The sequence below is a fragment of the Sminthopsis crassicaudata genome, chromosome 3 (assembly GCF_048593235.1).
Source record: "Sminthopsis crassicaudata isolate SCR6 chromosome 3, ASM4859323v1, whole genome shotgun sequence".
NCBI lineage: Eukaryota > Metazoa > Chordata > Mammalia > Dasyuromorphia > Dasyuridae > Sminthopsis > Sminthopsis crassicaudata.
Genome location: NC_133619.1, coordinates 206,546,685 through 206,569,385, shown reverse-complemented (window position 1 = coordinate 206,569,385; position 22,701 = coordinate 206,546,685). Strand labels below are relative to the sequence as shown.

Sequence of the window (22,701 nt, the reverse complement as noted above, 5' to 3'; positions counted from 1 at the left end):
AAAGGGATTCAAAATTCCTCCTTGGATCCAATGTTTGAGACCAAGGATTTGTTTTTAGGACAATATGTCATGTCTTTATTGCAATATCTAAAAACTTTACACATAAAAGGGCTTATTGCTCAGATTCCTCCCTAAGGATTCACATTGCATAAGTTCTAGCTTGGAGACAGGGTCCTGGTTCGGACATGGAAAGAGGACAAGCTGACCCTGAGCTGGAAAGGACCGTTCCAGATCATGTTGACTTCAGATATGGCAATACGCACCAAAAAGAAAGGTTAGACATATCACACTCCAATCTAAGGTCCCATGGATACTCCAAAGAAGTGGGCAGTTGAGACTGATCCAGGAACATTGAAAATGTGGCTGAATATACTATAAGATATTTAATATGTATGGGAATGCCTGTCATCTAGGGGAGGGGGTGGAGGGAAGGAGGGGAAACAGAAGGGATAATGTTGTAAAAAAAAAAAATTACCTATGCATATATACTGTCAAAAAATGTTATAATTATAAAATTAATAAAAAAAAAAGAAAGAAAGAAAGTATAGCTGAGCAAAGATTGATGAATTGTGCATGTATAATCTTTTTGACTTGTCTAATTTGGGGAACTGTTTTGGAACTTTTCTTGTTTGTACTAAATATTACAATTGGTTGAACTGTATTGTTAGGAATTAGGGGTATTATATACTAGTAAGGAGAATGGGGTGTGAACCAAACCCAAAGGGTGGAGACTGTGCCTTGTATATGCATGTATGATTTCATGTGGGTACACCCTTTGTACTGCTACCTCGAGAGCAGTGGGGTATGAAAATACCTTTCAAACCCTGATTGACTTTTGGATATGTGGGGGATCTGATCAACTTACACAGTGGCCCTAGGTTCCTGTTCCCCTGTCTCTGGCCTGGAGCTTGAGCAACAGGTCAGTAATACACAATGGAGCAGGTCTCTAGTCAGCAGAAGAAAAGCATCACTGGACCCTGATCAGTACAGTTTTAGGGAGATATTACCTACATCAGACTGGTATAGGGCCATGGATGGGAGAAAGTGAATATACATGGACATTTACTTGCAGGTCAGAGAAGAGAGCTATTATAGACTACATAGTAGGTATGTGAATAGATGAAATCAAACCAGTATAATTTGTTATGATGGATAGTAATTCGCTGTATCCAACGTTCTAATAGGAGTGAGGGGTGTGAGAGGAAAATGCCACCTGCCTGTTTAATTCCTGATCGAGAGGGACCCCAGATATGGACATGTATAACCTTGAATAGCATAGCACCAGGTTCAACTTACTCTTCAATGGAATGGAAGTGGGAGAATAGAGAAGGCACTGTTAGGACAATGTTTAATAGTTTCTGGAGCCGTCAGGATCTAACTGGGGAAAATGGTTGCATCTTCCAGTGGGTAGTTGAAAGTCATCTTTGGAGATGTAATTCTAATACGGGGGGGGGGGACCCTTAGGTGCTTGGGATGTGAGGTATTTTCCACCTTCGAGTGGACCCTTCATATTTTAGTATGAAAATAATCCTACCCTGAAGGGACATTATTGGATCTGTGGTCAGCCAGCTTATACCCATTTACCCAAAAATGGGACTGGAGTTTGGTATATAGGTATAATTAGACCTAAATTTTTCTTTCATCAAGCATTGGCAGGTAATTGGGGATACAGTTATACAAAGATTTGGAAAGGGAAACACGAAGTGTGCACCACTCCCTAACCTACAATGATTCTTCTTTGACCCAAACAAATGATGCCAATGGGTGGGGACGTGTCTGGCCTCCAGAGAGAATTATAAAAGAATACAGACTGGCAACATGGGCCCAGGATGGTAGTTGGGGGGGGGTAATCGAACACTGATATGTGTGTTAAATCGGTTGATTAGGCTACGGCAGTCTTTGAGGTAATAATTAACCAAACTGCTCAGGCCCTTGATCTATTAGTTGATCAGGCCACCTAAACAAGGGAAGCTGTTTTATAACATAGATTAATTTTAGATTATTTTCTAGCAGAGGAAGGAGGGGTCTGTGGGAAACTAAACTTGTCCACTTGTTGCATACAAATCAATGACAATGGACAAATGGTAAAAGAAATTACAAAAGGCATTCTCAGAAATAGTTCATGTGCCTATACAGATGTGGAAATCCCCTTTTTCTAATAGCTGGTGGTCCTAATTTGATGGTAGCTGGTGGAAACAACTTTTATGGTATGGACTAATTGCTATCAGTGGTATTATATTGTTATCATTATGTTTACCCTGTATGATTACACTAATAACCAAAATAGTCCAACGATCCCTTTCAAAATTATTGCATCCAGAGGATGCTGTTAAAATGATGATTCTCCAGAAAAGAGGCTGGAGAGTGTTGGAAGGGGATAATTCTGATAGTGAACTTGATAAACAATGTGTAAGCTTGTTAACTTTTGAGTAAAGTGTAAGTTCTTCATAGAGCATGTGATAAAAATCACTTACATATTAGGAATGGGGAGCTGTGTGGAGTAAGATATGGTGAAGAACTTAAAGATTAAGCACATATTGATCAGAGACTGCTAGCTAACATAATATCAGGCCTATAGGCCCCAGTCATGTGAAGGCCTAGGCTGCATTCCTTTGCCCAAATAGGGATTAACCTAGATGTGGCCAAAGAGGTTATAAATCACAGAGTCAGCTGCATTCCACTGACCAAATATGACCAATCACAACCTATGGAGGGTGGTATTTTGAAGGTTCTTTGTCTGAAATGTATAAAAGTCGTGAGCATCTTCAAGGGAGTGGCTCTCTCCTGCTATGAATCTGGCTCACAGACCAGGATGGGATCTGCTTCTCAAAATTCTAATAAATAATTCTGCTTTTCTATGAGTGATCTCTGAGTAGTCATTTTTGGATAGGATTTTCTATCCCTCACATTTAGAACTGGCGTGAATTGTCTAATTGCTGATAAGAGTCAGGTCCATCAGAATTGATCATTGTATAATCTTGTTATTGCTGTATATAATTATCTCCTGTTTCTGATAATTTCACTTAGCATTAGTTCATGTAAGTCTCTCCAGTCCTCTCTAAAATCATCTTGCTAATTCTTTTGATGGGGGGAATCCTGAAACTGTCTGACTTTGGGGTAAATGCTTGAGAACTCCTTGAAGGGGAGAAACTCTCCTTGAACTCTCCTGGGAGAGACCTGTCCCAGGGAATCAAGATAAAATGGTTTCATTCTGTTATCTTGGTGAGACTAGTTGAGTCCAGGACTACTCCCTACTTATCTCAAATTTAAGTAATCTCATTTAGCTGGACATCTAGATTTCTATTGACCCTATTGAGCTGAAGGACTATTCCCAGTAAATGTCCCATTCTACTGGAAATCTAGGCCTGGGGGCAGTAACCTCATTCAACTGAAACTTCAGTCTTAAATCTCTTTTAAATGAGCGACTTTGGGGCTCATTTCTTTGCAGAGGTCCAAAGCAGGAACATGCCATGCCAAGGAACTTCTTTCTCTCTCCTAGCTGCCTGTCAGAAGCCCCTGGCTGCTGAGAAAACATTTTCTTCTCAGAATTAACCCCATCTTTATCTCTCTCACCTACTTCTCTGTCAGGACCTGGCAGAAGGTCCAAAGCAGCTTGCTCAGTTTCCAGGACTCTCCCTGCTGAGAAGGCATTTTCCTCTCAGTGTCAGCCTTCATTTCCCCAATAGGACTTTGCAGTAGCCCAAAGCAGGAACATGTCAGGCCAAGGGACCTCTCCTTGGCAAAGCTACCTGCAAGGATGCCTTGCCTGCTGAGAAAACATTCTTTTTATCAACGTTAACCCCTCTTTATCTCTCTGCCAGAATTTCTCTGTTAGACCTTTACTTTTCTGTCAGGACCTTGCCAATGAGGAAGTAAGCCTTCTGGCAAAATCTGACTTCTCAATGCCAATAAACTTCTTTTTGCCAATCTAACTTTTCAGGTTTTTAAATTCTTTTATGAAGGACCTGCACTGTCCAGAAGGGGTTCCCACAACTCTGCCCTGAGCCAAACCTCATTAGTTTCTTATAGAAAAATAATATTCCATAACAATCATACCATAACTTATTCATCTATTCTCCAACTGATAAGCATCCACTCAGTTTCCAGTTTCTTGCCACTACAAAAAGAGCCTGAATATTATTTTGAGATATCTCATGACACTGATCTGCAACCCCAACCTCTTGGGGTCTCCTTTAAAACCTCAACAAGTTCACCTCTTATAAGAGTCTTCATGAGCCATGAGTTAGATATTTCTGGGAGTAACCAACAAATAAGAACAACAAGTAACCAACAATTTAACTAAATGCCTTTGATGGGGGTTGAGGTTCCTTCAAGATTCCTTTCTGATTTCCAACCCCCCCATGGCTGAAGAAGCTAGGATCTTTCGATTCACAAATCCTGGTCAAAAAGCACCCTTTTGAATTCCAATGATATCCGGGCTTTCCCAGCCCCCACCAGATCTCTCTTGGATTTTCCTAGCCCCCCACTATCTGCTCAGGTTTCCCCAGCCCCCACAAACAGCTTTTTCCTTATCTAAAAACTCAGTGATTCTATTCAATGCTAACCCTGGGCCAAAGCAGCCAGGAGCCTGGGACTCCATCCACCTTCAAGAATATAAAAAGGGAAACCCTTCGAGGCCATTCTTTGCAGGAGTCCCCCCAAACATGGTATCCTTCCGGCCATGTAAGGTTTCCTGTCCGCCCAGCGACCACCTCTGGCCCTGGTATCTTTCTACCTTTGCCCTTACAATATACCTTTACCCCTACAATAAGCCTTTTTTTTTATCAATCTAGGTTTTCGGGCTTGTAAATTCCTTTACAGGGGGACTCTGTGCCATCACTAGGTTATCCTTGTACCGAACCAGAAGGGGTTCTCCCTTTCCTAACTCTCGTCACCTTGACATTTGTATAAGGGAAGGGAGTAAAATAAATTATAGCTAATGAGTGGCATTAGTTCTGATCATAATTAGTTGCTAGATGACAATAATATTTGAGGGCTATCTTTAAAGTAAGATTAAATGCTCAAATAGACTTTTGTATGACTTTATAAGTACAGCTATAGCTAAAAAAAGTTGCAGGTGTAGGTCCCCTCCTGTTTCCCACAATCTCTTTTTTTTTTTTTTTTTTTTTTTTAATGAGGCTGGGGTTAAGTGACTTGCCCAGGGTCACACAGCTAGGAAGTGTTAAGTGTCTGAGACCAGATTTGAACTCTGGTCCTCCTGAATTCAAGGCAGGTGTTCTATCCACTGAGCCTCCTAGCTGCCCCCCCCCCCAATCTCTTAATTAACATTTAAGTACTTCTTTTAAAGGTAATTTATTCTTTTATTTCTGGGTTAGATTTCCAAGATTAGAATATAAACCCAGATTCCCTCAAACAATGGGAGAAAAGGTCTGGCTGAGGGTGGGGGTGGGAGTGGAGGCTTCTGTGGTTAAGCTATTTAATCTTACATTTTGCAGTTTTTACTTTGCACTCCTTTTACTGACAAACATATAGTAATAAACTCCTTTTTGCTCTTTGATTGTTTTTGTACTCTATACTGCCCCACATAAGGGAAAACACCCCAGAATGGAATAAGTAATAACAGTAATGGCTAATTAAACCTGTGCTACCTGTCTTCCATAGACATAGAAACTTACCCTAGATGGAGAAATTGGAAAATTCATTATGGATCTAGAAGGAATTTTGGAGGCAGTCATGTTCTTGTACTCTTTCCTTTCATTTCAAGATCCAATCAACTTTGCTATATTTTTCAATAAACATTACTTAGCCATGTGAATTTTTCAGTGGCCTATACTTTCATTTTACTGATGTAACTATAGTCTTATCACACAGCAATATGAATATCAAGAAACAAGTATGAGACACTGGTCATCTTTCTGACCCCGAGTTACTAGTTCCAACCCAGAACAATTTTGCATTATGACACAGGTGCATCAGAAAGCCTTCTGTATTGTTCTAGCTTCTAAATGAACTTACTCTATTTGCTTATGAAACCTAACACTTCCTTTCTTTTTCTTACCCTCTTAGTCTACATATATAAAGGAGGAAAAAAACCTTTCAAACTTTATCAAGTTAGTTCAAACTTGCCCGTCTCTGATGTTTCTTAGTCCTTATTCATATTATTTTTTATTAGTAGTATCTTTTTTTGTGGATTAGTGAAAGGAGCAAATATCATTTTGTCATTTTCACTAGACAGATTTTACTAAGCAATAATTTATATCCATTGAAAAGATTATTTAAAACATGAGTCAAATATTGTTATATTTGATAAAAAGTTAAGATACTATTAATTTCATGCCTAAATTTAAAAATATTATTTTAATTTAATTGGGAAGACACTAGAGATACTTTTTAAACAAATTTAATTTGTAAAAATCAGAATTTACATGAGGCACAAATTATGATAAATTACAAAATGATTTGTAATCCCTAGTCCAACAGTGTTAGAGTATTCCCATGAAGATTTTGAATGTCAAAAGAATTTATGAAAATGGAGCAGACTTTTATTCAGAGTTTACAAGAACTCAGGATATTTGTTGTTTGTCCATGAGACCATGACTTTGGGAAGGAGGTGACATGTCATGCAAATGAATTGGAATTAAGTGAGTGAAAGGCTGTACAGAACTACCAGCTTCACTTTCTCCTCCAGAACCATCTAGGTCTAATTGAAAAATATAGATCAGGATGACTGGAGATGGCTCCAAATGCAGTGGGTAACCTTGGCCTATTTCAGCTAATTGTTGGTATTGGAAGACAACTCTGGGAAGAAAGATGGGGATGGTCTGTCTTGTCTGAAACATACCAAAAGTTTCTGATGGGCAAAGGGGTGAGATTGAAGTCAGAGTGGAGAGTCCATATTGTGGGCACTCTGCTAACCCTTCTGGAATCTGTATAGATTGCTTATCATAGACAACAGAGGGTGGGAGCTAAGGGAATAAGACAAAGGCTGACAGGAGATTAATAAGAAAATTGCATGAAAGTTGAACTTAATTGCCTGGAATCTTTGCTTGCTAAAAGGAGCTAGTACAGAGCCCTGTCTCCAGTTATACTATGGGATGATTAATTTCTTTGGAGACAAGTGATTTGTCAGTACTGGGATGTTAACTACATTTTTAATTGTTACCTCTTGAATTCTTAGGCCTTTTCAGCAGCCTTATATAAAAAAGGGTGACCACCAAAATCTGTTTGGGCTAATGTATTTTAATTTCTGATTTAGGGAATATTAATTGATAGAGTGAAGAGGTATTACCCATAGATGGAAAATAGGCGTTCATTTATTAACAGCAGAAGTAGAGTGGATAAAGTATCTTGAATGTACATAGATGAGAGAAAATCATGATAACTCAGACCTGTCCTATAAGAAAAAAATCAATGAAGAAAAAATAAGCTCAAGTGATATGAAGACTAGAAAATTTGCCATATTAGCTAATGAGAACTTCTATTGCTAAAGCTGGGTGATATTCTCCCCTTTGCCCCAATCTTAGAAATGTTTCTAGAATCAAAACTGTTCCATTTCAGACTTTTCAAGGAAGGCCACATGCATGTGTGTGTGTGTGTGTGTGTGTGTGTGTGTGTGTGTGTGTGTATTTATATATACACATACATTTTTATGTACATATACACATTTACTTGGGACTCTCATTACTGTTTATTCTTTGAATTCACAAATTTCCTTTACGCATTGAGCTTTCATTTTTTTTTTTCCATGAGGGAGCTCATTTACACACACACACACACACACACACACACACACACACACACACACATACACACATATATTTCAACTAAATTTTATTGCTACTTGTTCGGGTTTTACTTTAATGTTACAGCTCATGTTTTTGTTACAGATTTTTTAAGAAAATCTTTTATAGCATAATATCTTTCCAACACTTAAAATATAATTGTACTGCCCTCCCACACCCTAATTATAGAGAGTTGTTTTTTGTTTTTTGTTTTTTTCAGGGACATGTATTAAGCAAGATGTTGTTCCACAAATACACTTATTATTTCCTACTTTCTTCCTGCTTCTTTTTCCCCTACTTGCTACTCCTTAATATATTCACTATAAACTTGTAGTAGGAGGAACTAAGAGAAAAACTATTAGATTGTTGTCTAAAGTCACCCTTAGGATACCCATCATTTGGGAAATGGCTGAACAAGTTGTGGTATATGAATATAATGGAATACTATTGTTATCTAAGAAATAATGAGCAGATGTATTTCAGAAAAAAACTGCCATTGAGTGAAGTGGAAAGACCAGGAGAACATTGTATACAGCAACAGAAACAGTGTGTTATCACCTATGGTAAACTTAGATCTTAGCAATACAGTGATCCAAGATGATTCCAAAAGACTTGAGATGGAAAATGCCATTCATATCCAGAGAAAGAACTATGGAGTATGAATATAGATTGAAGCATTTTATTTTCCCTGTTTTTTTAGTAAAGATTTTTATTTTCAAAACATATGCATGGATAAGTTTTCAACACTGACCTCTGCATAGCCTTATGTTTCAGATTTTCCCCTCCTTCCCTTCCCCTCCTCCCCAAGGTGGCATATTTTCATTTTTTTTTTTTTTTTTTTGGCTGAGGCAATTGGGGTTAAGTGACTTGCCCAGGGCCACACAGTTAGGAAGTGTTAAGTGTCTGAGGCCAAATTTGAACGCAGGTCCTCTTGACTTTAGGGCTGGTGCTCTATCCACTATGCCACCTAGCTGCACCTCACTTTTTTTTTTTTTTTTAAATTTTTTTTTCTTTTTTTTTCCTGGTGGTTTTCTGATTTTTTTTTTTCACAACATGATTAATATGGAACTATATTTAACATGATTGTACAAGTATAACCTATTTCAGATTGTTATCTTGGGGAAGAAGGAGAGAAGAGACAGAGGAAGAACATTTTGGAACTCAAAATCTCACAAAAATTAATGTTGAAAACTATCTTTGTATGTAATTGTTAAAAAATTATTAATTGTTTCTGTATGTAATAATGAAGTTACCTTCAACAAGTTTCATACATCTATGAGATTCCTACTTTCCATTTGCTAAAGAACAATAATAAATGTAGAGAGGGAAAGAGTTATTTTAAATTTGGATGTAAAATGTCTCCCCATATTTTTTAAAATAAGCCTTATAATTGTCCTTCTTCCACCCCTATCCCTTCATGCTAACATAACCTATTCTGCTCTATGACTATGTTCCTAAAATCACAAAATTTTAGTATTGGAAGGGATCTCAAGGGTCATTTGATCAACCTTTGCAAAATTTCCACTACTGCATTCCTTTCAGGTAGTCATCTAGACCCTAAAGATCTCTTTTAAGGATGGAATCTATTGTCTCCTAAGGTAGTCCATTCAACCTGAATATAGTTTTGTTAGAAAATATTTTTCTTGGATTAAGTCTAAATTTTCCCCCTTGCAATTTTTATTCTTTGCTCCTAATTTTTAAAATTAAACAGAACAAATCTAATCCCTCTTCTGTGTGATAGTTCAACTACTTAACGGCAGCTATCATGTCTTGTTTTCTCGATGTTAAACAACCCCAGTTGCTTAAGTATAAGTAGATCCTTATATAGCATGGGCTTGGGAGGGAGGATACTTTTCATCAATCCTAGCATAACAAGAATTCCCCCCCCCTTTGGCAATTGGGGTTAAGTGACTTGCCTACGGTCATACAGCTAGTACCTGATAAATGTTTGAGGCCAGATTTCAACTCAGGTTCACCTGACTTCAGGCTGGTGCTCTAAAACTGCCACCTAGCTGCCCCATAACAAGAATTTAAGCAGATGCCTAGACTATCTAAAATAGAGGAACCTACATAGGGAGTCAACACAAATTGTCTTTATGTGAGCCAAATCTCCTATCTCAGAATCATATTCCAGTTATCTCCTATGTATAACAATGATTGATTCTCTGTTCCAACTGCCTGAAAATCTAGTTTGTTAGATTTCACTGTTCCTTCCATGGTACTTTGGTACCTTTAGAGGGGTGAGGTGAAGACAGTCTCACCTGTACTATTGGTTTATTAAACTCCTAACAATTTGGCTTATCCATTTTTAGGGATCCTGACATCTCAATTATATTTAACCATTTAATCATTAGATTAGCTTGAAATGGACAAAAGATTGGCCTCCCCTTCCCTCCCTCAGTTTAGGTCAAAGGACCTGGGGCTGGCAGAGAAAAGTTCGCTCAAGATAGATTAAAGGAGGTATTTTGCACTTCAAAGTGCTCAATCAACGATGAGGAATATCTATTCCTTAAGGAAAGTTACCTAACAAAGTTCAATAACCCTGATCTCTCTCAAAATAATTTATGTCAAACATCTGCCATTGTAAGCATGGCAGATAGGGATCTTTCTGTAAGTGGATCCCCTGTAAGTGGAAAGTCCAGTCACAGTTTAACGTTAAATGTAACCAAAAGACTGAACCAGAATGCTTATAAACCTGTCCCTACTTCTGTTAGGAACAGCACTCTACTGAGTCCCTCCCGGCCTCAGATGGTAAATAAAACCTTTCTAAATTACAAACACCTTGGCTGTCTAGAATTTTATTGCCTGGGCTATCTCAAGCTTTTTACAAAAAAAAAAATATAATAATAATAATAAAATAAAATAAATGTGTACTTCAAAGGTATAGCAAGAACAATCACTTAGTCATTAGAGTAAGTGCTTACATTGTGCCAGTAACTGTGCTAAGCACTGAATGGGCATACAAACATTTCAGCCTAACACCTGGAGGCTCCCCATAAATCATTTCCAGGGGTTCTGGGAAAGGGAAAGGGAGGGAAATTCATAAACTTAACTCAATTACTACCTAAGCATCCATCCCATCAAAGGACAAAGCCAGCCCCACCCTCTTTACTCCACCCAGGGCTTTTAACTTTTTTATCTGCTGGGCTGATTGCTACCTCCTCTGGAATCCTGGACTACAAAGTCTTCATAGCTCAAACTCCTAGATTGGTACTTTGTCTCCAGGATCTAAAACTGGAGAGAACAGACAAAATAAGACCAAAACTCTTAAGGGGATTTCTTAGTACTTCAGGGCTTAAAGTAGCCATGTCCAATTTAGTACTGCTGTAAGTCCTTCTCCCATTGGACACTACTATAGAAAAAAGGGAGTGAGTGTGCCTCACTAAGGTAGATTTTAAAATATAGACAGCTATAATTATACAGCCAATGGAAAGAAGCTGTTCCTATCCACATAAGAGGCTAACTCAGAACATCCATGCATGCATCAGGTATCTTGTCTCAGAAACAGGTCTTTGACATGTTCTAAGTGGATACTTATTTCCATATTTGGTTATTTGGGTATGGTCAAACTCCAGTATACTGGTTACAATTCTATGTTTTCTCTTTATTTTTTCTAAAATATTGTAGTCTGTAGCTGACCCTAATCCTGTATACTGTGCCTTTCAACACAGTATAATATTGAATTAGCTTTTTGAGGTGAGGAGGGTGAAGTGGGTGCTGCTTATTACCGTACTGACTTACAATGAACTTGTAGTTTCAAGCCATTTTTAGACATATCTTACCTTTCCCATCTTAAACTTCTGAAGATTTTTTTGAGCCTAAGTATATGATTATACATTTATCCTTGTTAAATTTTATTTTGTTGAATTTGGTCCAGTGTTCTAGTCTGTCAAGTTTTGATTCATGATTCTGTTATGCAACATGTTTGTTATTCTTCCCACTTTTGCTTCATTAGGCAAGTTTGAGAAACAACCTGTCTATTCCTTTATCTGAGTCATCTATTAAAAATGTTGACTAATGTTTTACATAATTGCACATGTATAATCTAGATCTGATTGCTCACCATCTCAGGGAAGGGGGAGGAAAGGGAAGGAGGATTAGAATTTGGAATTCAAAACTTCAAGTAAAAATTTTTTTAAAATTGAAAAACAAAATGTTGATTGGCAAACAGCTAAGCCAATTCCTAAAGTCCTTCAGTAAAGAAGTTCTTAATAGTTGTTATCAACTCACTAATGACTAATAATTAGGCAGGAGTATAATCCAGGACATATCTTTCTATCTTTTCCATAAATACAACATGAGATGTTGCCAAAGCTTTATTAAAATCTAAGTAAAGTATATCAATAGCCTCTCCTCATCAAATATATCTAATAACTTTTGAAAAAATGTTCTTAGTCCGGAATGAACTATTTAAAAAAAAATTAATGCCTTTGAATGATACGTTCTTTTATGAATGTTACCCCTATTCTCACTCACCATGTAACTTGTGGTCCTTGCCTCACAGTTTTTTGAGACATTTGAAGCTTTTCAATGAGAATTCCTTCTGCTTCCCATTTACTCACTTCAAGACCCTTTTGCATCATGTCCTACTATTACCTTTAATCTCTTATGAAATGACTTTTCTGCTATGCCACCCTAATTTCTGCCCTAATATTAGGGGACTTCAAAATGGAAGATCTCTCAAATACCCTTCTCTCTTTTATTTTCAATCTCTTCTCAACTTAAATTTGTTCCTCTCCATCTTAGCTACTCATAGCAATTGTCACACCTTTGATATTGTCACTAGTGGTATACTTCCAAGATCAAGAACTCCGAAGTTCCTTTATCTGATCATAATATTCTATTGGTACGTATCTCTGTGTGCCTAAAACTGTTCTTCATCCTTACTAAAGTCATGAAATCTTTCTTCTTCCTAGTACTTTCTTAGGCCACAGTCCTTTTTCTGGCTATTTTTCCTTTCTCAATTCAGTTCTACACTTTTCTTTACTCTCAATTCACACATTTCCAAATCCAAACCCTGAATTAATTTCCCCATTTGCTTTCCTCAATTCATATTTGTGTGTTACTAGAAACAGAAAAACTCATGCAAGTATGCCAATTGCATTTATCATGTATATATAAGTAATCTAAGGCAGACCTTTTACTTCTCCCTAATATATGTTCTATAATGGTCATTCTAAACCTTCTCTTCTCTCTTTAAATCACCCATAGCCTCTCTCTACTTAGTTCTTAGATCCTTTACTTTATACTTTACTGAAAAAATTAAGGCCATTTACCAAGGGCTCCTTATTCTTCTCTCCACCTCATTTTATCATCCCTTGACATCATTTCACTCTCTGTCCCTCTTTATTCCAGTTTTCTGTAAACAAGTAGCTCTTTCTATCAACTGTGTATAACCTTTGATCCACTGCTGAGTGTCTTTACTGGGTTTATACCCAAAGATGTCCCGTCCAGTGGGACAAAAACGTGGACCTAGATGAGAAGAATAGGGAATGGGGGGACAGGAGACTGAGAAGAATGGAGACAAGACAGGCTTTCTGATCAAGTCTTGTTTATTGTTGGGCTAAGCAGAAACTTATATAGGGTAAAATGGAGCAAGACACAAAAGCTATAAATCCACAGAAAGTTCTTGTGAAAGGAGTTATTCCAGAATGTAACTTGTGTGGAGACAGAATTCTTTACCCTGGCATGGTAAAAATATAACCTTTGCCCCAGGTGTAAACTGTGTGGAGACAGGCTTCTTTACCCTAGGTGGGTATTTACCTAGGAATATGACCTTTGCCCTCAGTTCAGTGCTGGCTCCCCACACAAAGAGATCATAAAAGAAGGAAAATGACCCACAGGTGCAAAAATGTTTGTAATAGCCTTTTTTGGAGTGGCAGGGAACTGGACCCCAAACAGTTGGGAGATTGGCATATGAATATTATGGAATATTATTGTTCTCTAAGAAATGATCAGCAGGATGATTTTAGAAAATTCTGGAAAAACCTACATTAAGTGATGCTGAATAAAGTGAGCAGAATCAGGAGAATGTTATACACAATGATTTCTAGCCTAGTATTTCCATTTTTGTTGCTGTAGTAGTTGTTTGTTTCCTTATTTTTTTTTCTCTTTTTTTCCCCTTTCGATGTGATTTTTCTTGCATGGCATCATAAATGTGGAAATATGTTTAGATGAGTTAAACATGTTTAACTTTGAATTACTTGCTGTGTAGGGAAGGGAGAAGGTGGGGAGGGAAGGAAAAAAGTTTAGAACATGGGGGTTTTGCAGGAGTGAATGTTGAAAACTGTCTTTTCATGTGTTTTGCCAATGTGTCAATATGTACTCTCAATTCTATCTCCTCCTATTTTCAGCAAATTGAGTCTACTATTATACTTTCTTTTCCCTCCCTACCCCCAGCCAGTCTTGCTTTCTCTCTCCATTTAACATCTTTAGTCTCTCCTCCTAAAGTACTGATTCTTTCTCTGATACCTACAAACATACCTAAACCTTCCCTATTCTTAAGAAACAAACAAAACACATTCATTACATACTACAGTCTTTGCGAGGTTTTATCCAATCTTCATTTTTTCAGTCAAATTCTTTGAAAAGTCAATATCCACTAAATGCTTCCATTTACTCATTCTCACTCATTCATTAACACTTCTGGAATTTGACTTCTAACTTGATTACTCAGTTAAAACTATTTTCAAAGCAACCAAGACCTTTTAATTGCCAAATTTAATCTTCCCTTCTAAATATTTACCTTTCCAGATCTCTCTCCATTATTGATGACCCTCTTTTCCTATATATTCTTACCTTTCTGTTTTTTTGGGGTGTGGCTGTCTCTAGTTTCTTCTTTTTTCTATTACTAGAAAAGAGAACTACTAGTTCAGTCTCCTATTTGTTTTAGTTGTTAGCTTCCATTAAAAGTGCTAGTGTGAATGTTTTGGTTTATAATAGGTCTTTTTCTTTTTTTAAACCTCTTTGTAGTACATTCCTGGCAATAGAATCTCTGAGTTAAAGGATATGAACATTTTAGGTATTTCTATTATTTATTTATTTTTTGCTGAGGGAATTGTATTACCCAGGGTCACACAGGTAGGAAGTGTTAAGTGTCTGAGACCAGATTTGAATTCAGGTCCTGATGCTCTATCTACTGTGCTACCTAGCTGCCCCCATTTAGGTATTTTTTTAAAAAGTAAATCAACAAATTATTAGCTTAGTATAAAAATCATTAGATATTAAAGAAATAATCACACCCTGGAATTTTGCATAGATCTATCCCAATTTTAAATGTTCTACAGGCAGTTGATATGATCAGGAGAGGGAGAGAGATGTGAGCCTGCTACCTATAACATATGAAAAAGATGAAGAATGAGAGAATAAGAGAGAGATGAGATAGAGATAGAGACGAATAGACAGAGAGACGCAGACAGAAAGATAGAGATACAGAGAGAGAGAGAGAGAGAGACAAAGATAGAGACGGAGGCAGAGAAACAGAGACAGAGAAAGACAGAGAGTGAGAGCAAGGGATAGACAGAGACAGGGAGACAGAGACAGAGGGACAGAGAGTCTAAGAAGGAGGAGGAAGACGAGGAGAAGAGGAAGAAAAAGGGAGAAGAGGAGGAGGAGAAGAATGTAACACAGAACAGAGACTGAGAGTATATCCATTAGTGGAAATAATATGGAGAATAAACCTTTTTATTTTTCTTTTCACCAGGAGGAAAAAGTGATGAGTAGTGTCAAATATTATAGAGAGATCAAAAAGAATGAAGACTTAGAAAACATCAAATTAGGCAATTAAGATTATTGGAACTTGGAAAAGGAGTTTGAATTGTTGATCATCTAGAAATCCAGATTATAAAAGATTAAGGAATGAATGTGAAGAGAGGAAGTAGAGGCCATAAGAAGAGACAGTTTTTTTTTTTAATAAGTTTTAGAAAGAAAAAAGAGATATAGATGATAGTTTGAGGAGATGGTAGGGTCTACTAAAGGTTTTTAAGAATTGTAGGAGAGGATGTGGCCATATTTGAAGGCAGTAGGCAAAGAATCAGTTTAAGTCATTTTGATTATTATAAATATCCAAATTAACTATAAAGGACATATGAATGAAGATATTATTTGCATCCAGAGAAAAGATTAATATCATTTTTAGGGCAAGGATGGAGAAGAAGGAAGAAAAAGAAAGTTACACAAAACTGAATTGTATTTTTAAAGGAATAGCAAGTTGTACACAATAGATTTGCAGCTTCATGTACAATCATCTTTTCCTTCTTTTCTACTATATCATAGGAATGCTGGTATTCTTAAGTTTAGAATAAAATAAATATAAGTTGTGAAAAAGAAATAATCAATTGGTTAGAAGAGATAACAGATTAGAGAGGTAGAGATAATAATAGTAGGAGCAATCTGCTGGAGAAAATGGGTAAAAAAATGGGAGTAAGGGAAACTATAGAGGGATTGGCCTTGAACATTATCAAAGACTAGAATAAAGATAGAGAAAATCAGGAATGATTTCAAAGAGTTTTGAGTTGAAGAGAAGAAAAGAAGGAACTCATGGTGAATAGCCTACATTTTCAGTAAGGTAAAAGGAATGTTCCTTATTGAGCAAGAAGTAGCAAGCTATAGGGGAGAATTGAGAAGAAAAGAACAGGTTTGGAAAAATTCTGCAGGGTTTTGGAATAAGGATTCAATTAATATAAGCAAAAGGCCTAGAGAAAAAAGTAATGAACCTGGAGTAATTTATTTAGTCAGTCGTTCAAGGCTCTACATTATTGCCTTTTTTCATTCCCAGTTATTGCTGCCTCATTTTTTTCGACAATTGTGTGAACATGATTTGTTTGTTTGTTGTTTTTTTTTAAAACTAGCATTACTATTACTATCAACTTTGTAACTGAAAAACAAAAAAACAAAAAACCACCCTTCAAATCCCTCAAAACAGATTTCTAGGTCTCAAAAAGAAAAATACCCATTATTTTTAAATGTTCCAAAAAAGATGAACTTATTTGTTTTCAACTGTGGTCAAACAGTCTTTAAAAAAGCAAGTTTAAAGTTTTAAAAAAGAAAGAACAACAACAATAAGAAAAAAAAAATCTCTTTTGCTTCATGGTCAAATGCAAATAAAGATAACCACAACCACAACCAATCAGAACTAGATTTTACTGATATTTTTTTTTTTTGATTGAATTTACAAATGTGTGTTTGCTCTGCTCAGCAGCACTTAAGTAGTAAAAAAAAGAAGCAGCTACTGCATGAAACAACCTCAGAAAATCCTCAGAAAACATCTCACAGGTGGGAGAAGGCTTGGTACATTTCAGTGTCCGAATTTTCGAGATGGAAGAAACAACTTACCTGACCTATCTGGATAACTATGTTTCCAGCCAAGCCCCTGACTTTGAGGATGACCACTTGCATATCTTGTATACTTCTATCTTTCTTCCCATCTTCTACACTGTTGTGTTCATTGTTGGTGTTGTTGGGAACCTGATCCTGATTGGAGCTTTACATTTCAAACGGGGAAGCCAAAGACTGATTGACATATTTATCATCAACCTGGCTATCTCTGATTTCATTTTCCTTATTACACTGCCACTGTGGGTGGATAAAGAGGCATCCTTAGGGATGTGGAGGACTGGCTCATTTCTGTGCAAAGGAAGCTCTTACATCATTTCAGTCAACATGCACAGTAATATCTTCTTCTTGACTTGTATGAGTGCTGAGCGTTACTTGGCCATTATGTGCCCCTCTGCATCCAGAAAATTCAGGAGGAAAGACTGCACTTACGGTATCTGTGTCAGTGTCTGGTTTATCTCCTGCCTTCTGGGGTTGCCTACTCTTTTGTCCAGGGATCTCACAATAATTGGGGACAAACCCTATTGTGCAGAGGAGCCAGCCAGTCTCTCTAAACATGCTTGGGCCCTAGTGTCCTTAATTTTCACTTTTTTTGTTCCTTTGCTGAGCATCTTGACTTGCTACTGTTCTATTGCAAGGAAATTGTGTGCATATTATCAACAATCGGGAAAACACAACAAAAAGCTGCAAAAGTCCATCAAAATTATCTTCATCGTAGCAGCAGCCTTTGTTAGCTTCTGGCTACCTTTCAATATTTTCAAGGTTTTATCTATCATCTCTGGACTACAAGAAGAACCTTTCATTTCCTCAGCCACCCTCCAAGTGGGCATGGAGGTCAGTGGTCCTTTGGCATTTTCCAACAGTTGCATTAATCCTTTTATTTATTATTACTTCGATGGGTATATACGGCGAGCTATTATCTGCTGTTTCTGTCCTTGTCTGAAGAATTCCACTTTTGGGAGCAGCACTGAAACCTCAGACAATCACCTCAGTAAAATCTTTGGAAACTTCATTCATAGAGAGGATTTTTCTAGAAGGAGAAGGCGTTCTGTGTCTCTGTAAAAGTAATGGAGTGAAATATTTTAGGAAGATTTTTTTTAATGGGGGAGGGTAAGGAAAGGGTGATAAAAATGGTTTATCAGGAAAAAAGAAGAAAGGAGAAAATTCTGATAGCATTTTACAAGTTTAAGGATGAAGAAACAAAGGTTTGGATGCAGGGAAACCATTGCATAAGGAGAAAAAGATATGGATGTGATTGGATCAATTATTATTTATTCAAGTGGCCTATCTTCTTGTTGACCTTTGTTGATCAAGTGCATAACTTAGGAAGACTTTGTTGTTCTTGGACTCTTGAACAATGGGTCCCCCTTGATACGATCCCTTAAATACCTTCAGCCTCTTTTTTTCTACAAAGAATTATCTCACTCACCTCTTTGGATATTGTACTTCTACTGGAAATACACTTTGAGAAAATGAACATGTTCCAGCCACTAACAAATATAGTTACAATGTCTGTAATTAATTTTATATAGTACCTGTTCTCAATTTTTTCTGAGATCCAAATCAAAGTTCTTACTCTAATAATATTGGCTTCTTTTTGTCCTTAATTCTTTCTTTGAGGTCATAAAGTGGGAGGGAATCCAGGGAGGGTGAAATCAGGTTGAACTGAAAAGGGAGGGGTATGGTAAAAAAGAATAACAAAGAAAAATCTTTTTTTAAACTTTATAACTACTGTCAGTCCTACCCTCTCCTATAAGTATTTGGTTCAAGAAAGCAAACACAAGTCATGTTAGAAAGAGATCTGGCTTCTGAGCAGAGAAATTGACAGAAGGGTATTTTCATGATGAAATTTTAAATAAATGTTTTTAATGGTGTTTTGTGATGTGTGTCATGCTCTCTCATTAATAATAGTTCCATAAATGAATGTTTTAATATTCTGTAATTATATGGTTTAATAACATAGGTGAGCAATCTAAATCATGACTAATAGTATGTATGTATAATAGTATGGTGGAGCTTGGATTTCTACATTCAATCTAATGTCATGAATGCCTTATATTTAAACTAAAATCTCAGCATCACGCTTTTCTATGGTTTCATTCATAATGTATAAATACTATTTGAAGATATTTGTAAAAGTTCTTCTATGCTGTGCTACAGAGGGAAAAGAATGGCTTTTTAAATGTTACTGATGTTTAATATATAAGGTAAGATCTTTGTCTTGTAAGATAATTGTTTTCCTTATCAGAAATATTAACAGATACACACACATACACACACACACACACACACACACACACACACACACACACACACATATATATATATATATTAAAATGATATTTCCAGTCACTGATTTTTTCATTGAATTTTAAAATGCATATTGTGTGCTATCATTTGTAATAGTTTCAGAAAGGCATTTTATAACTTCCCTTTAATAAAGAGTCTTTAATTCCAAAGAAATCTTTTTTAAAAGTCACTTTTTCTATAGCATAAGATTGCTTCAAAAAATCTAGTAAATTAATCAATATATAATGACAATTATAGAAGAAACTTTAATACATATATTTTTGATGTTCAATTTTATTTATGCCTTATTTGGTTTTTTCTTAAAAAAGATATTTCAGTAGCTTGCCATTTCCTTCTACAATTAATTTTACAGATGAGGGAAAGGAAGCAAACAAGATTAAGTGACTTGTCCAGGGTCATACAACTAGTGTCTGACTTGAACTCAAGCCTTCCTGACTTTAAGCTTTGAGCTCTATTCATTTATCACTCTAGTAACCAGCACTTATATGAGGAAAGAATTTACCTAATTATCTACAACATCAAATATCCTGGGAAAACTGACAATTAGTTTAAAAATAACCAGTTCTACTAACATCAAATACAGAACCTAAAACAAGAAAAGGTAATAAAAGTCAAGTAAATATAAAAGAAAATAACTTTATTTTAATGAGTAGGTCAGTTTAATATCTCATTTATTTTACTGACATTTCAGTGACATGGGGAAGGACAGAAATCCATTTTATAGACGGAGAACTCCTTATTGATAGTAGTTTTTGTTATTGCTCTTTGTATCAGTTAATTTACTTTTATTGTCGTTTTATACTAGGAGGTGAACATTTCATTTGGTAGCTTACTATGCATAACGTACTCACAAAATTCTTAAATCTTCAAGTTTTTTGTTATATCATTCAATTTTAGATTCCATACATAAAAATTCCATATATAAAGATTCCATCCAAGTTTGAAAAAAATACAGATGAAAAATTATCATTTGGAAAAGGAGGTAGTTTTTCCATTTACCAACATATTCAAATAACTTGCCTTCTACATTTAGTCACAGTATTAGTTATTTCCTCATATAACTAATTATTTCTCTTTTAAAAGGTATTTGCCTGGACAGTTTTCAAAATCCCTTACCAATAGCTTGATTTGGTTCCATATATTTAAAAAATTAACTTTGAGGATGTGAATTAAAAGATGCATGAATGAAGGTATTTATTTTTCCTATGAAAACTCCTAATTGACATCACCATTGGATACACATCCTAATGTTAACTATCAACATAGAGTTGTAACATATCCCTACACTAATTGTGCATGCAAGAGTCCCAACAGAATATAGTATAATAACCATTAGTTCAGTAAAAAATAAACCAAAGAAATCAATCGAACCAGTTGATTGTCTGAATTGCTCAGTTATTTGATTGGACTGACCTGTCAAAATAGTCAAGGCATTGATGATTATGGATATGGGCTTCAAAAGCTGAACTTCATCTCCTTTGTAACTTCAAACAGTCCATTAGTCACAAGTACCACACGTGGATTAATTTTATTTCTGCAAACTATTTTCTAATGCAACCAATAGTGTTAGCAATATAGTTTTATTATAAAATAATTTCTGTGATGAAATGTAAACTATGTTATAGAATACAACATTTTGGAATTTGGTAACTTTTTAAATTGAATTAAAAACAATTTTGGTCAGCAATTTTTTTCTTAAAATATCGTTTTTCAATTTTGTAGTTAAACTATTCCCAGGAGGTTCGCCCTCATTAGGGGAATTCCCCTCATTGTCTTCAAGGCAGAGCTCAATAACCATTTGCTGAAATAAAGAGATTAATCTTAATCTTTATCAAGGTGAAATTTTGGCCAGCTGTCTTCTTGGTTCCCAAACAACTTTGAGATCTTGTGGTCTCTGATCCCTCAACTATTATCTTCATGGTGGTATAATAAGAAACCTGCTACTGTCAAAATGTTACATGATGTTAAGAATACTTGAGTAAGAATAGCTAATAAAAATATCTAACATTTATTTAGAATCTGCTATATGCCAAGAACTGTACTGGTACTTTATAATTATTTCATTTGATCCTCACAACTCTGGAAGATAGGCGATTATTCTCATTTTTATGGATTAAGAATCTGAGACAAACAGTTGTTAAAACACTTGCCCAGCATCACATATTATCTATTTTAATATGAGCACCCCAAATTGTTGTTTGCCAATAGCCTCCCTAAATATGCAAGCATCTGGGTTTCTAGAACTGTCAAAAAATATAACAAAATAATACAAAATCATGCTTTAGGAACTTGGTTAAGTTACTTAATCTTTTTAACTTCAGAATTTTTTGTAGTTTCCACTTCTACAAACTGAGAGCATTTTAAAATGCACCAATCTAATGTGACCACAGAACATTGAAGCTTTTATTCTATTGACAAAACCCATAAATACTGATAGGGAAATGCAGAAAAAAGTCTGAGTACATGAAATACTCTTGGAGCAAAGAATAATGGAAGCATTTAGAAACAAAATAGAGAGAATTAAGATTATTTTCATACTGAAAAATAGTCATACTCTTGAAATATTTGTATTTATTCATTATTTTATTTTTAATATTTTAGATGAAGGAAAATGACAAGATTTTCATTGTTTCCCCCCTAATTTACATCATTTTGGAAATTCACATTTATTAGGAAACTGAGGAATGTTAGACCCAAGTCAAATGTTCTTTCAACATTTTTTGTGTGTCATTGACCCTCTTGAGAATTGGGTCAACTCGGGGCAGCTAGATGATGTAGTGGAAAGAGTACCAGCCATGAAGTCAGGAGGGTCTGAGTTCAAATCTGAACTGCTTAGCTGTGTAAGCCTGGGCAAGTCACTTAACCCCAATTGCCTCAGGGGAAAAGAGAGAAAGAGAATTGGATCAATTCAACAAACTCAGAAAAATGTTTTTAATTGCATAAAATAATATACATAAGATTACAAAGGAAACAAATTATATTAAAATACAGTTTTCCTAACACTAAAAAAAAGGGGAACTACTAGGTGATAGCCAAAATTTTTTCTCACATTGACATAGAATTCCTGTAAATCCCTATCAATTATTTAAAAATTTCCACACATTGATTATACTTTTAAATCTCTAGTTCCATAAAAAAGATTATCAGCTAAACGACTTTCATGAACAAAGAAATGGGACTTTCCCGTGTATTCCCGAGTTCTTTTTACTTCAATCACCCACCATTTGGCAATGGATGAGAGGTAACTTAGCCATACATACTTTTACATTTTAAAAATTTATAAACATTTATAGCAAGCAAATACTCTCTCTTACAC

The 22,701-nt window shown here is 35.9% G+C and overlaps 2 protein-coding genes across 2 annotated transcripts in view; one reads left to right on the top strand and one right to left on the bottom strand.

The window, feature by feature from the left end:
• Nucleotides 1-5,877, bottom strand: part of CLDND1 (claudin domain containing 1) — a 42,067-nt gene extending 36,190 nt beyond the window's left edge. The window contains exon 1 of the mRNA XM_074299825.1: nt 5,637-5,877. Within this exon, the coding sequence (XP_074155926.1) occupies nt 5,637-5,696 (60 nt within the window). The 5' untranslated portion in view covers nt 5,697-5,877. The remainder of the gene's footprint in view (nt 1-5,636) is intronic.
• An 11,118-nt stretch (nt 5,878-16,995) lies between these two features.
• Nucleotides 16,996-18,137, top strand: GPR15 (G protein-coupled receptor 15). The gene has a single exon (XM_074297309.1). The coding sequence runs from the start codon at nt 17,058-17,060 to the stop codon at nt 18,135-18,137; it is 1,080 nt and encodes a 359-aa protein (XP_074153410.1). The 5' UTR covers nt 16,996-17,057.
• The last annotated feature ends 4,564 nt before the right edge of the window (nt 18,138-22,701 follow it).

Bases quoted from the DNA above. Each gene is read 5' to 3' on its own strand.
- GPR15 (XM_074297309.1), top strand. From the start codon at position 17,058: ATGGAAGAAACAACTTACCTGACCTATCTGGATAACTATGTTTCCAGC.